General features: G+C 39.7%; 1 protein-coding gene across 7 annotated transcripts in view; it reads right to left on the bottom strand.

The window, feature by feature from the left end:
* The window catches only part of LOC122548893 (G protein-coupled receptor 20), a 42,396-nt gene extending 24,569 nt beyond the window's left edge, over positions 1–17,827 (bottom strand). The window contains exons 1-3 of one of the 7 annotated variants that reach the window (XM_087986641.1): positions 13,809–14,300; positions 13,678–13,703; positions 11,969–12,172 (exon numbers count right to left, since the gene is read on the bottom strand). Coding sequence is in view for 1 of the 7 variants with exons in the window: in XM_087986639.1 (XP_087842765.1) it covers positions 3,943–3,959 (17 nt within the window). In the remaining 6 variants the exon portion in view is untranslated. Of the gene's footprint in view, positions 1–3,504; positions 3,835–3,942; positions 4,422–11,650; positions 11,913–11,968; positions 12,173–13,677; positions 13,704–13,808; positions 14,301–17,738 lie in introns of those variants that run through there. The other 6 variants (XM_087986644.1, XM_087986642.1, XM_087986643.1 and 3 more) reach the window with 6 other exon arrangements.
* Between the last annotated feature and the right edge of the window lie 6,038 nt (positions 17,828–23,865).

The raw sequence follows: 23,865 nt of genomic DNA, 5'->3' as shown, positions 1-23,865 counted from the left end.
TTTGGTCAATATCCTTTATGGCAGATTTGGAGAGAGCAATAGAGTTAATGTTTCAGGTCAAGCGATAATGTTGCGGGATTGATAAGCAACCCTTGTGTTTGATTGCTGTGTCTTTCAATAGGTTTTAATGTAGTTAGATTTGCAATTAAAAATATTGTTTATTCACTCATGCAGTGTAGGTATTGCTGGCTGACTAGCATTTTTTGCCCCTCTTTAGTTACTATTGAGAAGGTGGTGGTGAGCTGCCTTCTTGAACTGTTGTAATCTTTATGCAGTAGGTAGACCCACATTTTCCTGATGGAAGGAATTCCAGGATCTTGACCCAACAACAGTGAAGAAACAGCAATATATTTCCAGGACAAGATGGTGTGTGACTTGGAGGGGAACTTGTAATTCGTAGTGTTGCTTTGTATCTGCTGCCCTTGTCCTTCTGGATGAAAGTGATTAGGGTTTGGAAAGTGCTGTCTAAAGATCTTGGGTGAATTTCTGCAGTGCATCGCATAAATTATATATTCTGCTGCTACTGAGCATTGGTGCAGTATTCCATCAGTCTCCTAACTTATTCCTTGCAGATGGTAGACAGGTTTTTGGGAGTCAGGAGGCGAGTTACTTGCTGCAGTAGTCCTAGCCTCTGCCGTTCTCTTGTAGCCTCTGTATTTATATGACAAGCCCAGTTGAGCTTCTGGACAATGGGACCCCCTGTATGTTGATTATAGTGGATTCTGTTTCAGCAACACCATGAATGTCAAGGTGGTTAGATTGATCCTTATTGGAGATGGTCATGGACTGGCATTTGTGTGTCACTTCTCAGCCCAAACGCAGATATTGTCCAGATCTTGTCGCATTTGAATATAGACTGCTCAAGTATCTGAGGAGTCATGAATGGTGCTGAACATTGTGCAATCATTGGCGAACACCCCCTACTTCTGACCTTCTGATGGAGGGAAGGTGATGGAGCATCTTAAGATGGTTGGGCTGAGGACATACAATTGAGGAACCCCTGCAGAGATATCCTGGAGCTGAGATGACTGACTTCCAACAACCACAACCATCTTCCTATGTGCCAGGTATGACTTCAACCAGCAGAGGGTTTGTCCTTGATATCTATTAGAGGACATAAATGGGAATTTTTGTTGTGTAGATGCCAGTGTTGTAACTGTACTGGAAGAGTTTGGGGTGAGGCAAGTTCTGGAGCAGACATTTTCAGTATGATTGCCAGAATGTTGTCAGGGCCCATAGCCTTTCAAGTGGCTCCCACCACTTCTTTATATCACATGAAGTGATTAAATTGACTGAAGACTGGTATCTTTATGTTGGGGAACCAGTGGAGGAGGCTGAAATAGATCATTGACTTGGCACTACTCGCTGATTAATGCATTAACTATGTTTTCATTTGGCAGGGAGATGAATCAAGTGTCTTAGAGCAATATAATTGAAGTAATTATAAACACTGTCTTGATATGTAATGATAACAAATGTGACAAACAAACATGCCTTTCATAGTCTGACATTATCTTGAATCATTTCACAGACAAGCAAGACTTTTAAAATGGAATTACTGTTATATTAGTATATCATGAGAGTGCCATATTTCCCTGTGTAATTCAGTCATGTGCTGTCAAATAATGTATCATTTCACTAGCTACATGAGGACTTGAATGAAATACATTCAATGAAGCCTCAGCATTTTGAATCTTTGTTTTGAAGTGTGGAAAACACGAGGCACACCAGTCACAGATATTTTGTAGACAAACTCATTAATGGATTTGCATTCAGCAAGGATTCACATTGTGAAAAATGACAAAATAACATTTTGTTGAAAAGTAACCTTTGGCTGCAATGCCAAAACAGCCTGGCCCAAATTTTCTTCAAAGTTCCATGGGATATTTTACATTGTACCTGAGCAGGCTGATGGAACTGCAATTTATTTTTTCATCCATAACGCAGCATCCACTTGAGTGGCTGCAGTCGTTTTTTTACTCCAGACTTTGGAGTGTGACCTACACCCACAGATTCAAAATCAGAAGTGAGCTAATTTGCTGAACCACTTACTTTGCAGAGTTAATTCACTCATTCATTTTGGAAAGATATGGATAAGAAAATTTATCTTCAGAATAATCACTTGAATTCTTCACATACTAACTACTAGAGCTCATCGAGACCCTACTAAGTGCAAGTTATCTGTCCTTATTAGACAAACAAGTTTAAATAATCAAATATGTGATAAATGCTTGGAATAATTAGGGATTATTTTCTCCCACACCTCCCTCTCCCACCACCTCACCATGCCATGCTAGGTCAGTTTCTAATGTTATATGTGCCTGTGGTTTATTCCAGCATCTACATTTTTCAGAGCTTTGTTAAAATCCTCGTGCTCACAAACTGAACCTTGCTGCCCTGGTTTTGTGGAATCTGGAGATGGGGGCACAACATGAAGAGAGCTAGTAAAGTGAGCACAGATGGAAGTAAGTACTTCTAAAGAGGAATTTGGCACAAAAAGGAGAGAAGATGTTACATATGCTGCCCACTATAAGCTATAGAGTATAATGAACTAAGCAAGTCTAACAATATTAGCACACGGAGACTGTACTAGCACAGGGAGACATTGCCAACATTAACTTAGTGTTGTGGCAAATTCTTCAACAGGAATGCATTTAACCTAAATTGAACATCAAAGGGCCCAATTATGGTACTGCAGAGACAGTTTGTAAATTGACAAGGAGTAGAAATGGGCCACAATTTGTAACTCAGGAAGAAAAATTTTAACTGAACTTTTCAAACAATCTGGGAGCTGAAATGAAATTATTCCAACAAAGATACAGACATGAAGGATTGACTTCACGATTATGTTAGAATAAAGAAACAACTGAAGCAGTCTGACTGCGCAATTGAAGTAGTTTGTTCAAATTTAAATGACTGCCCTGACCATTCAGCTCTTGTAGTGAAGTTGTTAACAGGACTTACAATATAACAACAATGGGAGAGCAAATTACTGCGCTTGCATCAGAGCTGGATGCCAGGGTCATCTAGACTCTAAGGGTTAGCTTGCTGTCTCTCCATGGATGCTGCCTGTCTCGCTGTGATTTGTAGCATTTTTCGATTTCCATATAACAACAATGGTTCCATTGTGTCTGGATCTCTCATTCCTTCCCAACCCTTCGAAAGGTTAATCTCAAAACTGCTACAGAAAATAAAATCCATTCAGCAACCTGATGATGTAGATAAACTTGAGATTCTCCCCATGAAAATACTCATATATGTTAATTGACTTTTCATTAACCCAAGGATATGGAATTTAAACAAGATTTAAGAAGTTTCTATCAAAAAGGAGAGGATTTGTCAATCAGTGTTAAGTGTGTGATATATGATAAAAAAGCACATTTGAGACAGGGTTGGAGAGAACATTGTGTCAGGAGTACTGTGGGTAAGGTGGATCTCCTATACAGAGGGAAACCTACTTCCCTAAGTGGCCATCACAATGAGTGCTGTCCGGCCTAATTTGATCTCACAGAGGCTTTTTATTCTGTCAACTTGGAGGGATTACAGAGTGTCCTCTTTAAATTCATCACCATTCTCTGCCTGCTGCTTGACAATACAGAAGACTTAATCCTCATCAATGGATCCCCACAGACTTCATCCATGGGAAAGTAGATTCAAGAAGGCTGTGCGATTGCAGAAACACTTTTCTCCACCTTGCTTATCACAACAGTCCATCCCCATATCCAAGCAGCTTCCTATTGGAGTGGAGCTCCTTTGAAGCAGCATTAGATAATTTAGTCCCCTTTCAACTTTATAACTCTGGAGAGGAGGAAAGTCATCCTCGATCCTGAAGGACTGCCAAAGAAGATAAATTTAAAAAATTAAAAATATAGAGGAGCCCAACCAGAATAGATTCAGGTTGGAGCCTGGAATTAAAGTATAAGCGGGAAGATACAGATTTACCTGCCTTTTCCCTTCATGAGTGCAAGCCACAAACCAAAACCTTCAGAGTGAAATCTAGCTGGTACTGTAGTTGGGATTTGACGATTATCATGTGATAGACTTCCACAAAGAAGGTGAGCTGTGTACAGCACAGACTCTCCTACTGCTTGGCGTTAAACTCACGTATAATGCAACATTGACAAGTTGGGGAGTGGATGGTTAGGTAGCAGGTGAGAGGCTCAATGTGGAGATGTGTGAGGTGATTTTTCCAGTGGGAAGAGCATGGAAAGGCAAAGTATATTAAACAATATCAATCTAAAGTCGATGCAGTAACAGAGAGACCTGGGGACATACGTGCATTAGCCATTCAAAATGGTAGGACATGTTGAGAGAGTGTTATTAAAATATACAGTGTCCAAGGGTTTTTTAAACTGGGGTATAGAGTAAAGAACAGTAAGAATGTTATGTTGAACACATGTATAGGGCGTTAGTTTGGCCTGACATAGAGTGTTGCATCCAGTTCTGGGAGCCACTCATCTGGGTGATGCGAGAGTATTGGAGAGAGTGCATTAGAAATTTACAGGACTTTCAGTTATAAAATTAGAAATATAGAATATAGAATGATCTCTTTGGAGAAGAGAAGGCAAAGAGGAGATCATGAGCAGTCTGAACGGAGTAAATGGGGAGGAGATGTTCCCACTCGTGAGAAGTTTAAGAACAAGAGAGTATAGATGCAAAGTAATTAGAGAAAGAAAGCAAGGTGGTCTGAGAAGAACACAGTGAGTAATTAGGGTTTGGAATGTAATGTGTCAGAGTTTGGTGGAGGTTACGGGGAGAAGGCAGGAGAATGATACCAGGTGAATTGCCGATTTGGAGGTCGAACACAGACACAAATGGTCTCCTTCTGTGCTGTAACAATTCTGTATCGTTGTGATCGAACAGGCACTTTAGAATACAGAGAGAATGCTGCACTAACAGAGGAGCTATGACTTGCATTTATAAAACTAAGACTCTGTTGAGTGAATTTAGTAGAATCCAGAGGAAGGTATCTTGGCCAACATTTATCTTCAAACAGCCTGCTCACTTATTTCATTGCTATTTGTGAATGCATGCTATGTGCAGTTTGGCTGTTGGATTTTGTACATTACAACCACATCTCAAAACAGAAATGGTGGTGGAGTTCAGCAAGTCTTATTGACTGTTTCTCTCTTCTAACATGCTGCTAGACCCACCCCCCTACACATTCTGTTATTATTTCAGGCCTTTAGCCATTGCAATATTTCTCTTTTATTTACATGGATATAACTTACTGTTTGGATATCCTGACAATGCGAAAGGTATAATTAAATATAAGCTCTTTCTTTATGTGATACTCTGCAACAAAAGATCACCTTGGCTTTCAAAGACATTACCACTGCTGAATTTCCCAATAACTACAATCTAAGGGGTTACTGTCAACCAGAAACTGTACTGAATCAGTTATATACCAGTTGTAGTTATCACTACAGCTCAGAACTCTGTGGCAAATAAATCACCTCCTGACTCCTTGATCAGGACCGAACTGTGTTTATGACTATATTTATATAAGAAGATATTTTTAATGAATAAAGTATATTTTGAAATTAAAAAAAATCTCTATTGGTCTTCCAGAACAAGGAGTTGACCTTGACTGACACATTCCAAGGTCCAGGACTACATGTTGAGGGATGCACTAAAACTTGAGGCAACTGCAGCCGAGGTGCAGTGGGGAAAGACTGCCATCTGAGGTCCATCTGCCGAAGTAAAATTGGGATCTGTTACCGGACCCACCTGGTGCCTTAAATGCATGTAAACATAGCCTGGTTCAAGTTTGAGGTGCCTTTGGTTTGTTTGGATAGAGTCACAATCCAATATTTGTTTGCTTCCTTCATATGCTACTCGACAGAACCTAGATGCATTTGACTTGTGATTATGTATGTATATAAAGATATTTTTTATGAATTAAGTATATCTTGAATTTAAAAAATGCCTCCTGACTCCCTGATAGACAAGCAGAAGGCTGGAAGAACACAGCAAGCCAGGCAGCATCAGGAGGTAGAGAAGTCAATGTTTCAGGTGTAACCCTTTTTCAGGCTTGGGGAAGTCATTTTACACAGATGATTATTACAAAATGAAATGACGCCCCAGAAACAATGATGGATGCAGAATTCATCTTAACTTTTAAAGGGGAAGTGGATCAATGTTTGAAAAATAACAATAATGAAAAGTATTGGGAAAGAGCATTAAAAACAAATGGACAATTCTTGAGGAGAGTGGGAAAAGTGGTCTCTGCATAGAATTTTAGAATCATACAGTACAGCAGAGGCCCTTTGGCCTATTGAGACTGTACCACCAAGAAATTCACTACCACCTGCACTTTCCTGCACCAGGCTCGCTTTGCTGCACAATTCTGAGGTACTGAAATATCGGCTGGTGCAAAGGTGAAGAAAAAGGTAGAACCTGATTTTACTGAGCCAATGCAAAATATTTTGGGTGTTGGTGATCTGAGGAAGAAGAGCCATATTGGTCTTAAAACATTAATTTCTGTTTCTCACACTCCATAGGTGCTGCCAGACCTGCTGAGTTACTCCAGCATTTTCTGTTTTTTCTCTCAATTGTACAGAGTCTAGCTTTCTGCTTTCCAATTTTGTTTTGGTGACGGGTGGACCGTGGGAGTGGGTTATCATACAAACAAGGGGCAGGAGTAAATGAATTAGCCCCTCGAGTCTGCTCCTCTGTTCAACGAGGTCATGGCTTATTTGATTGTAACCTCAAATTTACATATCCACAGTTCTACCCTGCAGTGATTATAACAAGGTCAGACAGGTGGACCTCATAGAATATGAGTTCCATGATTGGGGCTATTAGCCAGGACTCTCTGGTCCAATGAGAGAGTCCTGGCTAATAGATATAAACAGAAATGTCAGAGATTCTGTAACTCGAGTCTGATGGAATTGGACCAGTGTCAAGGTGTAAATAAGAGGAGATTTGGTGATGGGATACGAGTGTTTGTGGAATGATTTTCTACCCAAATTATTCACTCTCTTGCTTAGCAAGAATCTATCCACCTATGCCTTAAAAATATTCAAGGGCTCTGTTTCCACTTCCTTTTTAAGAAGCAAATTCTAAAGACTCACAATCCTCTGAGATTGAAAGAAGAAAAAAATATCACCTTATCTCTGTTTGAAATGGTCCACCTCTGATTTTTAAGCAGCGGACCAATTTTCACCCTGCTCCAAGGGATGCATTCCTTGGGCAGGTTGGAATTGCATCCTCCATGATGAAACATAGCAGGAATGCTTTTCTAGCTGAGTCCTGATGAGGCTCATTAAAGGGCATTGATATATCTCTCCCAAGCTTGCTCTGCTGTGATTTACTTTGAGGGTCTTCTTTCTGTCACTCAGTGGTACAACAGCACTTTTGAGGTACTGTTGGCCGTTTGGAGTCAGTACCACTGAATCAGTTGTGCAGGTGAAATAAGGTGCTGCCCTTCTTATGCGGTTATACTCATGGTCTTTGTCCCAATAATAAGATGGCAGGTTGCCTCCTACATTGCCTTCAAGTGGACTGTCAGGATTGTCTGGTCCCGAAAGTAAAATGCTAAAAAGCAGCTATGCTTTTGTCTGCAGGACAGTTTGTAATTCTTGCAGTGCATTTTATACAGTGCATCAACTTTAAGAGTGGGAATTTTATCATGTGAATTCCTTTGCAACGCAATTTACAGTTAAATTTATTTCCTTCTCACATCTTCCCCTTTCCAGCTGCCACATCATCCCCAGATGCATCTGCTTTTTTTCAGCTGATAATCACTTTATTTTTCAGCTTGTGCGTTTTAGTGAGATTATTCCAAAGATAATGGTGACCACGAGCAGGAAATGAACTGTCAGATACTAAGATTTGAGTGAAAGGGAAATGAAACTCGTGCAAGACAATGGAATTGCGAAACATCATTAAAAATAAAAGCAAATATGCTTTCATCTCACTTCAGTAGCTCATTTTAACCTAGCTCTGCAAAGAGGGACTTTCGAGTTTCATGGTGCTTGCACTGAACTAAATTCACAGGCAAGGGAAGTGCTATTTTTGATGCGCTGTGACATATTTTGATGTGACTCGTGACAATGTTTTAAAATGCATACAAAAGCTCGGCATGTAAAGAGTGTACCATCCAGCCCCACACTCCCATCTATTAACCCTTCATATCCTGAGTCTATGGAAGATGGCAGAAAGTAAGACCAAGATCAAAACACCTGCAAGATCAGTTAACGAAAACAAAGGGCTACTTTGTGGCAAAAGCACGGTATGCTGTGACCTCAGGCTCTTTCCAAATTACTGGACAATTTGCATTGCACTACTACTCACCTCATCAAGACCAAAAGAATTTCAGTTTCCCCCACACCTTCCCATAGAAACTAATTGTTAAACCAGCAATTACAGGATTTACATTCTTTGAATTAATCACCCTGAGGTCATTTAAGGCTGGTAACTGATGCCACAAGGATGCTGTTAGGCACTAAGTTTATAATCTAACTTGCACACTACCTGTACAAGCAGCTCTGGACTCTCTCAATCACAGGCAGTAATTTGTTTCAAAGTTTCTTTTATGCCAACACTGACATTTGTAACTCCTAGCTGTTCTACTATGCAACAAATGGTAAAAGGTAAACTAGACAGTTTTTTTTGTCTAGCAACTCCTGTTTTCCAAATATCATCGAATGATAAGAAATATGAATGTGAGTAGGCCATTTGGCCCATCAAAACTGTCCTGCCATTCAATAAGATCACGACTGATGTAATAGTGGCCTCAGTTTCAATTTCCTGCCTATCTTCTATAATCTTTGCGTCCTTTGGCAATAAACTGTTTACTTTAACTTTGATTATATTCAATGCCCCAGCCTCTCTGGGGAAGAACATTCCAAGATTGAAGACCCTCTGACAGCAGTATTTTCTTCTCCTCTCCAATCTGAATCAGACCCTGGTTATTTTTGTGCTGTGGCCTCTAGTTCTAGATTTCCTGATGGAAGAAATGCTTCCCCCCAGCATCTAACCAGCCAAACTCCCCCAGAATCCTATACGCTTTTATAAGATTACATCTCATTCTTCTAATTGCCAATGAGTATAGGCTCAACCAATCTTCCCTTAAAACAACACCTTTATCCCAGGAACCAGGCTAGTGACCCCTCTCTGAGCTGCCTCCAGTGTAAGTAGAAACACCCTGAAGTAAGGGAGCCAAACCTGTACACAGTCATCCAGGTTCGATGTCATCAATTTACTGTATAGTTGTAGCAAAGCTTTGGCACTCATATACTCCATTCTCCTTGTGATAAAGGCCAAAATACCATTTGTTATTCTAATTACTTGTGACACATGCATATTAACATGCAGTTTATTTACAACACACATAACATCTGCACTGCGACCTCTTTCCATTTAAATAATATTCTGTTTTAGAACAAAGAACATAGAATATTGAAAAGTGCAGCCCACGAAGTTGTGCCGAGAATTATTCCTAATTTAATATAAAATAACCTAACCTACACACCCTTCAATTCACTGCTGTCCATGTCCATGTCCATGTCCCGCAGTCGCTTAAATGTCCCTAATGTCTCTGCTTGCACCACCACCACTGGCAATGCATTCCATGCATTCACAACTCTCTGCATGAAGAACCTACCTCTGACGTCTCCTCTATACCTTCCTCCTAATATCTTAAAACTATGACCCCTCATGCCAGTCAATCCTGCCCTGGGGAAAAGTCTCTAGCTATTGACTCTATCTATTCCTCTCATTATCTTGTATACCTTGATCAGGTCACCTCTCTTCCTCCTTCTCTCCAGTGAGAAAAGTCCGAGCTTAGTCAACTTCTCTTCATAAGACAAGCCCTCCAGTCCAGGCAGCATCCTGGTAAACCTTCTTTGCACCCTTTGCAAAGCCTCCATACCTTTCCAAAAGTAGGGCGACCAGAACTGGACACAATATTCTAAGTATAGTCTCACCAGGGTCTTGTAGAGCTTCAGCAAAACCTCGTGGCTCTTAAACTCGATCTTTCTGTTAATGAAAGCCAAAATACCATATGCTTTCTTAACAACCCAATCCATCTGGGTGGCAACTTTGAGGGATCTATGAACTTGAACACCAAGATTCCTCTGTTTCTCCACACTGCCAAGAATCCTGTCTTTAATCCTATATTCAGCATTCAAGTTCGACCTTCCAAAATGCATCACTTTATCTAGGTTGAACTCCATCTGCCATTTCTCAGCCCAGCTCTGCATCCTGTCTATGTCACGCTGCAACCTGCAATAGCCCTTGATACTATCAATTGCACCTCCAACCTTTATGTCATCGGCAGATTTACTAACCCACCCCTTAACCTCCTCATCCAAGTCATGTATAAAAACTACAAAGAGCATAGGCCTAAGAACAGAGCCCTGCGGGACACCACTCACCACTGACCTCCAGGCAGAATAATTCCCATATTCATCCTGCCAAACTTGTGTATTCCCACAATTTTTTTTATTCTTACGTGGGATGTTGGTATTGCTGGTAAGGCCAATGTTCGTGAACCATGTCTTGAACTGATTGGCTTTCCAGGCCATTTCAGAGGGAAATTATGAGTCAATCATATTTGGAGGCATTCGTAGACCAGACTGGGTAAGGATAGTCAATTCTTTGCCTTGGGACTTTGTAAATCAAAAGGGTTTTTATGAAAATCAGCAATGGCTTCCATTAGACCAGCTTTATTTATTATGATATATTAATTTATTAAATTCAAATTTCACCATCTGCCATAGTCTGAGTCAAACTCATACCCCCAGAGCATTGGGACTCTGTATTACTATTCCAGTTACAAAATCGGCATGTCATTTTCAAATATATGCTATTTTTCAAATACCTGCCCATTTACATTAACTGTATCTTTTCTCATCTTCCTGACAGGGTGCTTTTCCCTGTCTTTGCAACATGAGCGAATTTAACTACAGTGTGGTCAGTCCCTTCATCCATGTCATTATTGTAAATCATAATCTTTGAGGCCCCAGACCTGATCTCTGCTCTATTCGACGAGTTGCAGTCTGAAAATTATTCATTTATTGCAATTCTCATTCTGTTTCTTGTTAATTAGCTAAACCTTTATCCATGCAAATATACTATCAACCATAAAATTTTTGTTCACTTAATCTGAATGCCCCCTTGCAACTTTCTTATCCTGTATATGTTACAACGTCCATTTAATTTACTGGTAGAATGATCTGTAAAGGAGATAGTTAAATAACATAAGTGATATTAACAGAAGATAATGAATTAGAGGGCATAGGTTTAGAGTGAGAGGGGAAAGAGAGAAAAGAGACCTAAGAGGCAACTTTTTCATGCAGAGGGTAGTGCATGTATGGAATGAGATGCCAGAGGAAGTGGTGGAGGCTGATACAATTACAGCATTTAAAAGACATGTAGATGTGTATATAAATATGAATGATTTAGAGGGATATGGGCCAAGTGCTGGCAAATGGAACTATATTGGTTTCGGGTATCTGGTTAGCATGGATGAGTTGGACCGAGGGGTCTGTTTCCATGCTGTACATCTCTATGACTTCATGTCATCGCAGACACCATGAACAATCTTACACAACCCCTTTTTAGTGGCAACTTACGGAATGCTCAACCCTTCCCTTCGCTACCACACCCTTCACCCCAACTTCAGCTTCAGCATAAATACTACCTTCTTCTGATGAAGAGTCATGGAACTTGTAACATCAACTCTGCTTTCTTCCCATAACTGCTGCCAGACCTGCTGAGTTCCTCCAACAATTTTGGCTTTTGGTTCAGATCTCCAGATCTCCTATTGGTTTTCCCAGTACACTCTCTGTAATGATCACGTTGTTTCAAGTTCCTCCCTTCCTTCCTGATCATGGTGATAATGTCAGATCAATACTTGAGGGCTCAGGAGTAATGAACATTCAGCACTTCCTCACTCAGATTATCTGAAGGACAAATATAATAAATTCAAAAACTAATTGGGTTATAACATCTTACTTGCCTGATTGTTTCTTCTAATTTGTCTTATCTTTCTTTTCCACTGTAGATCAATGCTCTATCTTCACCACTCCTCCTGACTGTTGTTTCTGTCAGTCCCATTGTTTCCTTGCTTGTCCACTGTTTCATTGCGTTGGTGATTATTTTCCAGAGATCGATAGATTCGGGGTTGGTTTATGAGGATTGGACGGTGGCTAATGTTATACCACTTTTTAAGAAAGGTGGGAGAGAGAAAGCAGGAAATTATAGACCAGTTAGTCTGACCTCAGTGGTGGGAAAGATGCTGGAGTCTATTATAAAGGATGAAATTACGGCACATCTGGATAGTAGTAACAGGATAGGACAGAGTCAGCATGGATTTATGAAGGGGAAATCATGCTTGACTAATCTTCTTGAATTTTTTGAGGATGTAACTCTGAAGATGGATGAGGGAGATCCAGTAGATGTAGTGTACCTGGACTTTCAGAAAGCTTTTGATAAAGTCCCACACAGGAGGTTAGTGAGTAAAATTAGGGTGCATGGTATTGGGGGCAAAGTACTAGATTGGATTGAAAATTGGTTGGCTGATAGGAAGCAAAGGGTAGTGATAAACGGCTCCATTTCGGAATGGCAGGCAGTGACCAGTGGGGTACCGCAGGGATCCGTGCTGGGACCGCAGCTTTTTACAATATATGTTAATGATATAGAAGATGGTATCAGCAATAACATTAGCAAATTTGCTGATGATACAAAGCTGGGTGGCAGGGTGAAATGTGATGAAGATGTTAGGAGATTACAGGGTAACCTGGACAAGTTAGGTGAGTGGGCAGATGCATGGCAGATGCAGTTTAATGTGGATAAATGTATGGTTATCCACTTTGTGGCAAGAAGAGGAAGGCAGATTACTACCTCAATGGAATCAGTTTAGGTAAAGGGGCAGTACAGAGAGATCTGGGTGTTCTTGTACACTAGTCAATGCAGGCAAGGATGCAGGTACAGCAGGTAGTGAAGAAGGCTAATAGCATGCTGGCCTTCATAACAAGAGGAATTGAGTATAGAAGCAAAGAGGTGCTTCTGCAGCTGTACAGGGCCCTGGTGAGACTACACCTGGAGTACTGTGTGCAGTTCTGGTCTCCAAATTTGAGGAAAGACATTCTGGCTATTGAGGGAGTGCAGCATAGGTTCACGAGGTCAATTCCTGGAATGGCGGGATTACCTTACACTGAAAGACTGAAGCGACTGGGCTTGTATACCCTTGAGTTTAGAAGACTGAGAGGGGATCTGATTGAGACGTATAAGATTATGAAAGGATTGGACACTCTGGCAGCAGGAAACATGTTTCCGCTGATGGGTGAGTGCCGGACCAGAGGACACAGCTTAAAAATATGGGGTAGACCATTTAGGACAGAGATGAGGAGAAACTTCTTCACCCAGAGAGTGGTGGCTGTGTGGAATGCTCTGCCCCAGAGGGCAGTGGAGGCCCAGTCTCTGGATTCATTTAAGAAAGCGTTGGATAGAGCTCTCAAAGATAGTGGAATCAAGGGTTATGGAGATAAGGCAGGAACAGGATACTGATTAGGAATGATCAGCCATGATCATGTTGAATGGCGATGCAGGCTCGAAGGGCTGAATGGCCTACTCCTGCACCTATTGTCTATTGTCATTGACTAAAGAGAGTGATCACTGAATATGACCATCATAAAATGCAACATTGTTATATTGTTGTCAACTCACATTTCTAGTAACCAGCAGTGTACTATCTGGAGGGTAAAGCAAAAAGTACAAAGTCATGCCATTCATTGCCAAAAGAGAGATTTGAGAATTCCGAGAGAAACTTGAGTGGTTGAAAATGGCCAGTTACTCACCTTCCTGGAGGCTCTGCCATTACCTGGTCTTATCTCTTGTGGTAGGCGTCCCCATAGAATTTCTGGGGCCTGTAGCTGTTTGCGCGTTCCTTATGTAACAATGTTTCAAAACCTGTGCCTTTTTGGAAATCAAAGCTAGTCTTTGGAGATGTGAGGGAGAACTGAGGGAGAAAGAAAAGAAAGAGAAAAGAAGTGAAGGAGGAAAGTGGAGAGTAAGAGAGTTTGAAAGCACGGAAAAGTATGCATTTCAGTAAAAAATAATAGTGGAATAGCAGGGGAAGGAAGAACTGAGTCCATCTATAATAGAGTGAAATTTGTTTGTGAAAGAAATAGGGGCAATTAAGTGTATATAAAACGCAGTTCGTCGATGGAAGTGAGGAAAGAAATTAAGTCTGATTAGCATTGTCTGTGTGTGTGGGGGGAGACTGTGTGTGTGTGTGTGGCTCTGTGTGTGTGTGAGTGTGTGGCTGTGTGTGTGTGTGAGGCTGTGTGTGTGTGGCTGGGTGTGTGTGTGGCTCTGTGTGTGTGTGTGTGGCTCTGTGTGTATGGGGCTCTGTGTGTGTGTGTGTGTGTGGCTGTGTGTGTGTGGCTGTGTGTATGTGTGGCTCTGTGTGTGTGGGGCTGTGTGTGTGTGTAAATAGCCAAGCAAAATGATAAACAATTTTTCTTAATAAGGACTTCTGAGTGTATGATGCAGACTCTCGGCTTGGTTTTGCAATATCCATATTATTCTAACAATTGCATTTTAAAAAGACAAATATACTGAAGAAATGTTTCTCATATCAACTACCTTGTGTGATTTAAGAGGCATTGTAAAACAAACACAAGCACTTTTAGGATGAGAGACAAGTACATTAGCCATAATGGGAACTCAAAGTAAATAACATATTGCAATGAAACATCTGTTTTAGAGTCTTATGTATCCAAGTATGTGTGACATTCTGAAGGAGGAAATCCTGATTATCTTCCTTTAAATTTAAAGTTTCTATTGTTCCCAATGGTCAACATTAAAGTTTTTTTTTCTGTTTGTTACAATCATTGCTCCTACTTCTTCTCTATGAATGTTATTCAATACAGGAGTCAGCAAATTGTGGTTCTCATCTGCAGTTTTCAAAACTGTTCACTTGGATTGCTTTATTATAAGAAAAGTCTGTATCTTTATCATAAGGATAAGAGACTAATCTTACCACTTGCTCTTGCGTATACTGGGGATATGAAGAAAAAATAATAAGTTGATGAATGATACTTAAGAGATGGGTTTACCTCAATTACAATTTATCTTCAAATGCTACTTAAATTCATTCCATGTATTTTATTGATTAAACATGCAAATTGTGCTTTCTATCAGTAGATCTTGTCAATTTACAATGTTTATAAAGGCTGCATTTTGTCTTGCAGCTTCTGATAGTTTTTTTTTTGAGATAGTTTAAAGAAATGTTCTTCAGTTACAGATGGTTGCTGACTCCTGTCCTCGGACCTTCCACTCCTCTAGAATCATCATAAAGGATAAGAACATTCTCAACTTCCTCTTCCATAGCATTATTTGTCTTCTCTGCTGTTTTGACAACTGATGCTAAGGAACTCATGTGCTCCTTCACTTCTAAACTTAAAACATTGACTGGTCTCCTCTCTAGTTCTGTACTCTACTCGAACCTCAGCCTCCACTCGCTGACTCTTGTCTCCTCCATTTACTCTTATCAAAACCTAATTTCTGGCAGATGAAATTTAATTTCGATAAATGTGAGGTGCTGCAGTTTGGTAGCACAAATCAGGGCCGAATCTACACACTTAATGTTAAGGCCTTGGGGAGTGTTGCCGAACAAAGAGGGCTTGGGGGTGCAGGTTCATAGTTCCTTGAAAGCGGAGTTGCAGATAGATAGGATAGTGAAGAATGTGTTTGACACCCTTGCCTTTATTAGTCAGTGCATTGACTATAGGAATTGGGCGGTCGTGTTGCAGACATTGGTTAGGCCACTTTTGGAATACTGAGTTCAGTTTTAGTCTCTCTGCTACGGGAAAGATGTTGTGAAACTTGAAAGGGTTCAGAAAAGATTTACAAGGATATTTTCAGGGTTGGAGGGTTTGAGCCATAGGTTGGGGTTATTTTCCCTGAAGCATTGGAGGCTGAGGGGGTGACCTTATAGAAGTTTATAAAATCATGAGGAACATGGATAGAGTGAATAGTCAAGGTCTTTTCCCCAGGATAGGTGAGTCCAAAGCTAGAAGGCATTTGGTGAGTGGGGCTTAAGGTGAGTGGGGAAAGATTTAAAAGGGACCTGAGGGGCAATGTTTTCATGCAGAGGATGGTGTGTGTATGGAATGAGCTGCCAGATGAGGTGGTGGAGGCTGGTACAACACTTAAGATGAATGTATGATTAGGAAGAGTTTAGAGGGATATGGGCCAAGTGCTGGCAAATGGGACTAGATTAATTTAGGATATTTGGTCAGCATGGACAAGTCTGAACAATCTATTTCCCTGCTGTATAATTCTATGACTCTCTGTCTCCCTATGTACCAGCAGCATAACTTCTACCTCTTCAAATATTGTCACTAAAATCTCTTGTTGTACTTTTGAAACTGTCTTCCAATCGGTAAGTCATGGACAGCCAAAGTTTCCTCCAACGCAATCCCAGCAAAACTAATGCCATCTTTCTCAGCTCTCAACCAAGTGTACTGTACCTTTACTGATTTTGAGTTGACTTTTGTCTGTCATTGAGGCTCTATTTTTCAACTTCTGTGATGCATTTGTTTTTGACCCTGTTTCTTCCTCTCCGCTACTAAAATTCTAATTCAGATATGGAATCTTCAGGGCTTCCTAGATGTTGCTTACACCAACTTATCTTCTGCAAGTTCTGCTTCATTCAGACATCAGTTCTCAGGTTCACACTCTGTAACAGTGATAACTCCTGCATTCTCCAAACTCTGCCCACCCAGTCCACCAGTGTCAAGATCCTCATCTTTGTTTTCATTTTCTTTCACGAGTTTATCCCATTTTAACGTCTATCATCGTATGTGCTATCACTGCGCATAGCACCTTGAATAATTGTGCGCTCTTCCTTACTACCGATAACTGCACTCTGCAGTTTACCGCCTGAAACCACTTTGCCACATTATTCTTCTCCTTCGTTTATTAGTGTATTAAAACTTGGATAGTGGTTTTGGTTTTTGACTTATCCTTCCTATGCTGGGTTTGGCTTCCCTTTCCTCTTGAAAAACACTAGGAAATTTCTTTTCCATAAGGGTGCTAGAAAAATATACATTGTTATGGTTATAGCTGACAATTTACATTATTCCATACCATCTACCTCAAAGGTTTTACGACAGACGCTCAATACCACATTGCATTTTCTGCAAGTCAGTGCAAATGATTCAAAAAATGCTTGGAAGATTACTTATCTCACTACCGTCATTAATTTGAAAAAAAACCGTCAACTCAAGTACTACTCTTAGATGTAGCTCTTAAAATATGTATTTGTAGTAAAAACGAACAGCTACAGAATTAATGGACAGTATTAATAACATCTTTATAGGAAAGGCAGGTTGGTAAAGTTACCCAGGGTGAGGGATTACACAGACAATGTAATACTGCAAATGGACATGATATAGTAAACCCAACTGTGAATCCATTATATTAATATATTCATTTTACTAAAATGCTACAGTTTAACAGTCAAAGAAATGGGAAAACAACAGATCACTAGCAACATAATTAACATTGAAATTCTGATGCTGTGCCCTGGAATAACTAAATATATCTTGAAACAGACAGTAAAATACTACTTTGTTTATCTGAGATAACGCTTAATTTAAATCACTAAAGCATAAAAACTCAGAATGGTTCAATAATTTCAGTTCTGGAGAAGTGCAAAATCACATTCCTTGATTATCTTTATAAAACTTTCTTACGAAGTGAACATTAGCAGAACTTACAGTCGAGCACAGTGAATGCAGCTGGTTCCTTCTGTATTTCAGATGCTTCAGTGATGTGACACACAGTGCATCGTCTTGGACTTGCCTTTGGCTGGCTCAGAGGAACTCAAGACATGATTTAGAGGCAGTTGACGTCAGATCTTTCCTTTCACTTAAAGTCTGCATGACTTTGGTAAAAAGTAATGAACTGCAGACACCCAAGAACAATAGAACTACAGAAAATGAAATTTGAACTGCAAAGAAAAAGTATGAGGATTCTAATACAAAAAAATTAAAAGTGACTCTAGTGAAATAAGGAAGAAAATTATCATTTAATAATTAAAATACAGATTGGAGCTTTGTTTAAAAACCACAATAAGCTACAAAAACTTCTTCAATGGTAAGGAACTCCACAGAAATAGAATATGAAACTTAAACAAAAATAATACATAATTCTTAAAGTAACACCGTTGTCAAGCTTAACTGGTCTGGATGAGATTTTGCCAAGCTTGTGTAGAGAAGTGAATAATGTAAAAAATCAGAATAAATATGTGCCAACAAAATGTCCACAGTTAAAATTGTTGCATTTTATTTTAGAAGTTAATAAGAGCTAATTCCAGATTTACAACATCTGCTACAATCTGCAGCACAATGCAAATTTTCAACTAAGTGTTCCACATTTAGCTGCCTACATAACTGTTGATGCTACGTCATCCAAGTCTCCTACCTAACTCATCCTTTCCCAGGACCTTATCACGCTTGAAATGCTTTGCCTCTCTGAGTCTTTCTTTCTTTATATAATCCACTGGCTTTTAAAACTCAAAGCTAAGTGGACATTTTGACCTCACCAGTTTGTAAGGAAGTCGATAGGATTCTGTTAGATGTTGGTTTTACAACTTAAACACTTTAAAATGGATTCTTTTCTTTAAATGTTTAGTCAGAGATATATTTAGGATCAGGACTTCTATTAATGCTTCAACTATTTTTGAAATTAGAAGCTCATAAATTGTCCGAAAGACATTATTCTGAATTCTGTGGACAGTGAGAGAGTTGTATTTATTTTCTATTCTAGATCATATATCATCCTTACATAGCAAAAAATACAGTTTTCATTAATATTAATTGATCTGCACAAGTTCTGCAAATAATGTTGCATTTCACAGTCCTGTGAACACATGATTTTTATTCACTCATGGGATATGGAATCACTGGCTACAACAGTGTGGATTACCTATCCCTAATTGTCTTTGAAAATTGGTGGTGAGCTGCCTTTTTAAACAATTGTGGTCCATTGGGTGTAGAGACAGCACACAGTGGTGTTAGGGAGGGAGACCTAGGATGATAGCTCACTGACACTGAAGGAACTACAATATATTTCTGATAAAAGTGCTGCATGGTTTGGAGGACAACTTGCAGTTAGTGGTGTTCTCAAACATCTGCTGCCCTGGTCTGCCCAGAATAATGTGACCTTTCAAGGGGCCCTGTCACTGCGGTACCAATTCCGAGAGGTAAGAATATAAGATTCTGCAAGGTGATGCTTCTCCAGAGGTTGGTTCCATCCTGCATTTGCTACTGTTAGGCTCTCTAATGAACCTATTGTTATCAGGACCAGGAATTATATAGCAGGTAGACAAATGGTAAATCAGAACAGGAACACTTTATTGACGATGCTCCCACCTCCACAGCTGGTTCTTGACTGTCCCCAAGCTCCGCCCCTCCAGGTCACCTGACCAGGCATCTTAACATGGCAGCTGCATACACATATTGGCAGCAAATGCAGGAGCGAACCAGCCTCCGTTTGGAAGAGCAAAGAACTATGCCAATGTGAGCGGGTTCTCTCAGCCTGAGGCCCTCTTTTCCAGGAGTGGCAATGGATGAGGCAATGAGTCTGTGCTGTGGGAAGAACTGCAAGAGGCAGGATGCCAGTGGAAGTGTAGGGGGGAATGGTTGTGGGACAAGAGACTCAGAAATTAGAATAAGTCAACTGGGGCTGACTGAGCAGGTATCTTCCCCAACCCCACCAATCACTATCAAAGGAGGCAAAGTAGCAGTGAGTTGTGGTCATACATAGGCACCAATAATGGGCACACTACTTCCATGTTCAGTTTCAACCTCTGATTGAGTTTTGGACACACAATAATGAAGTCAATGGCACCGATTTCCAGTTTCAAATCATTGGCAGAAATTCACCACGATGTAAATCAGTCAGGGACATAACTGATAAAATCTTCTTGACATAGCAGATAAAATCTTCATGACATAGCAGAACTGATAGAGGAGAATCTAAGAGAGTAGTAACACCAGGTCATAATACTTACAGCTACCTCAATGGAAATTAGACACAAGGATCGTATTCATCTCTTTGTGTATTCTGTTTCTGCAGTTTTCTAGGCATCTGATTGTGTGAAAACACGACAGATCTACAAAGGAAGACATGGTTTTCAGAACTTGCCTATGAAAAACAATTGCTTCTATCTGGTTTCATGATCACAGTTGAAAAAATAAAACACATTTTCCATAAATAGTTTTTTTTTGTTATTTACCCAAAAAAGTTTCCATAAATGGCCAAAAGGGCAAAAGACATATATTTCTCTCAGAAACTTGATGGTTTAATAAATATTTTAGGAAGGCTAGTGGGATGAATTGGAAATTGCGAATAAGCTGCTTGACTCACCTATATTTACAGTAATGACTTGCTCAATTGATGTCATTAGTCTGGATTCATTCTGGAACAATGTGGCTGCCATGACAGAGTAGCTAGAGAGCAACAGAGACATCTTTATTTTATGATATATGTTAGTTTACATGTTCCTGTGACATTTAACCTAGCGGTTTCCTTTTTCAATTTGATGCCAAAGACATGGGGAATATAGACAGATTCGGCACAGGGTCTGTTTCTAAGCTGTACAACTCTATATGGACAGCTATGTGCAGTTATCCACAATCTCACTTTAACTATGTATCATCTATACAGGGATGCAGTATGGGTTAGGCATCATTCATATTCCCTAATAAGAGAGCATTAGAGGTATGACGCCCAAAGGAGTCAGTTTCTGAATTCAGTTTCTTGTACACTTAAAGTCTCTGATGTCCAAACTGCACCCTGCTGAAGGAATATTAATTATTTATTGCTTGGTTTTGTATGAGTGAACTACCCAATTAATTAGAAAGGTTAATGTCCCTTGTGCAATTCATAGGGTTTAGTTGGAAAGAAACAGAGTAGAGCATTGACATGTACATTGGTTTAAAATGGATTGATTTCTGAACGCTACCTTTGATATTACTAAATTCAGATTCAGACACTGTAAACTGCTACATTGTGATTGACTGAATCCATTCTACAGACTGAGTGAACACTTGGAGCTTTTAAGGAAGGGAGTGATACGTATAAGTCAGCAAAGTCAAGAGAGTGGTGCTGGAAAAGCACAGCAGGTCAGGCAGCATCCGAGGAGCAGAGGAATTGACGTTTCGGGCATAAGCCCTTCATCAGGAAGGCCTTATGCCCGAAACATTGATTCTTTTGCTCCTCGGATGCTGCCTGACCTGCTCTGCTTTTCTAGCACCGTACTCTCGACTCTGATCGCCAGCATCTGCAGTCCTCACTTTCTCCTTATAAGGCAGCAAAACCAAGTAAGATAATCATAACAATTAAATATCGCCTACTCCACCATTAGAGTAGTTTGCTTTTTATTGCCCACGAGTGTGCATTTTTTGTCAGACTTATTCACAATTTCCTTGTCTAGGAGACAAGCTCATTGTGTCAGCTCATTCGATGTATGTTGAAATGCAATTTGTCCTCCTTTTCAACTGCCATAGATTGTTGCTGGAACTGAGCCGTAATCTTTCAGTTTATTCTTCACTGTCTTTGTTGCCAGAGAACTTTACTAACAAAGGAAACAAGCTGAACTGCACAGTGAATATTAGACAGCTAAACTGCTTTGAGTGCAAATGAACAAACTGTAAGTCGTGTAGTAGCTAGGCTTTGTTGTGGGTCAGAGGTTCAACTGTTGGAAAACACTGTTTATATGTGAATTATGTTGCTTAGCATAATAGTTATACAAATGGATGCAATCCACTATTTACCTTGCAAAGTTTTAACAATTGTATTTAGTTTAATACTGCCAGGGTATGTTTTACACTTATGTATTTGAGAAGTGGCTGAACAGACCTGAGGAGGGTCCTTAATTGCAGACTGCAATCTATGCTGGGTTTGTAACAAAGTGAGTACTATCAGCAGCATTGATGGAATAAGGAAGAAACCATTGTTTATTTTCTTTAGGAGGATATTTTTCACATTAGGACCAGTAAGTATTTCACAATACTTTCCCCAAAACCTCCTGGCTCAACTTCCCAAGTCTCCTGGTTAAAATATCTGGAGCTAAGATTCATTGATATGCCTTCAAACTCATATGGGTCCAAATAATAACTTTTTGCTATAATATAAGTATTTTAACTAAAATTTATGAAATGTTTTCTTTTGTCAAAAGTAAAAACAAAACAGTCCTTTGAGAATTCAACAAAATCAGTAGGGCAGTATCTGAATAATCTCCACAATATTTGTATAATTCTCTCCTGTTCCATTTGTGAGGTTGACATGATAATCATGTTTTTAGACTGCTTCATGTGCTTTATAGATCCATTATGGTTTGGAACTATAGCTTTGAATATAAGGCATTGGAAAGAAGTTATAGGACTGTCTGATAGAAAATCTGGTTGTGAGAGACCAAAAGAAGACTTATATTTTTAGAGAGAGGTAAACACAAGACATTTAGATTTGTGAACAATATTAGCTGTTTCGAAATCTACTCTGGGAAACCCTGAATCTTCCAAGGTTCAGGAGACATACCGTCAACATCACTCACTTCCACAGTCTCATCTCATTCCTTAGTGACTGGATCTGAAGAAGGGTCACTGGATTCAAAATGTTAACTCTGCTTTCTCTCCACAAATGCTGCCAGTCCTGCTGAGCTTTTTCCAGCAATTTTTCTTTTTTTTTATGATTTCCAGCATCTGCAGGTTTTTTTTTTGTTTATTGTCAAAATTATGTTGCAAATAGATGCGATGGAAACTATAGCTTGACTTAGAAGATGAAATAACCCCAGGATCAAAGGTAACTGATTAATATTTTTACTTCAATACAAAGTTTCCCATTGCGTTCAAAAAGAGTATGGAGGAAGTGATTTTGAGATCAGATTATAGGCTTCCATATAAATCCAGAAGTATCACAAACAGAAGGGAGTTGCAGTTTTGACTTGGATGGTCTTCAGCTAACTGAGAAGAATAGAAGATCCAGGTCTGCACCTTAAGCAGAGAAAGTGCAGTCTGAACTATTCACCACAAAGAGCATAATCAAGCTCTTGCTCTCAGTTGATATTTGAAGAGTTAAAGGGGCCTGGAAGATTTGATTAACTTGGAGCTAGAGAAGAAATTCCTCTGAGTAAACCCCATTGTGAGAGATAGTTTCAAACTTATATTTGGATGGGAAAGTAAAAGAAATGAAGCAGCCTATAGGAAGCTGAATGCAGCTCTTTGCTGTAAAGACTCTATTTTCTGAGTATGAAGTAACAAGGAACTATTTATTTCTATAAAATATAAGTTGCCAGGACAAGAAAATGGTGCTTAGTCAATGGGATTTCAGACATTTGAGATTGTAAATGTTCTTCACAATGTAAAATCTTAATGCTTTATCCTTTCAGTCAAGTTATCAGTCCCCATGGAGGTCATAACCTCTTTGAGTTCATCTTTACTGCTTCATCTATGTTCCTACCTTAACTGTTGATTTCCTCTGCCATCTACTTGTCACCTCCAGAGTTGAATATTCAAGTTTTCTCCTGGTTAGCCGACCATCTTCCACAAATTTCAGCTCACCTAACAATCTGCCGTCCATAATTATTTTACAAAAAATCCTGCTCATCATTATCCTTGTCCTTTCCCAATTTTCTCCTGGTTCCCAGAAGTAAAATTCTCATTTTTAAGTTTTAACTCTTTTATGGTGTCATGTCTCTCAGCTTTGCTATGATCTGTGGCTTCTACCTAACCTCCAAATCCACTTTCACCTCCCCTTTCTCTTGTGTATCATTGCTGCCTTTTTTTCACCATGTCAGCTGAATCTCTACATTTTTTTCCTGCTTTAAACTGTTACTTTAAA

The sequence above is a fragment of the Chiloscyllium plagiosum genome, unplaced genomic scaffold (assembly GCF_037043375.1).
Source record: "Chiloscyllium plagiosum isolate Xiang-an unplaced genomic scaffold, Cpla_swu_hap1 HiC_scaffold_4, whole genome shotgun sequence".
NCBI lineage: Eukaryota > Metazoa > Chordata > Chondrichthyes > Orectolobiformes > Hemiscylliidae > Chiloscyllium > Chiloscyllium plagiosum.
The sequence above is the reverse complement of the archived record's forward strand: the minus strand, read 5'-3'. Positions and strand labels throughout refer to the sequence as shown.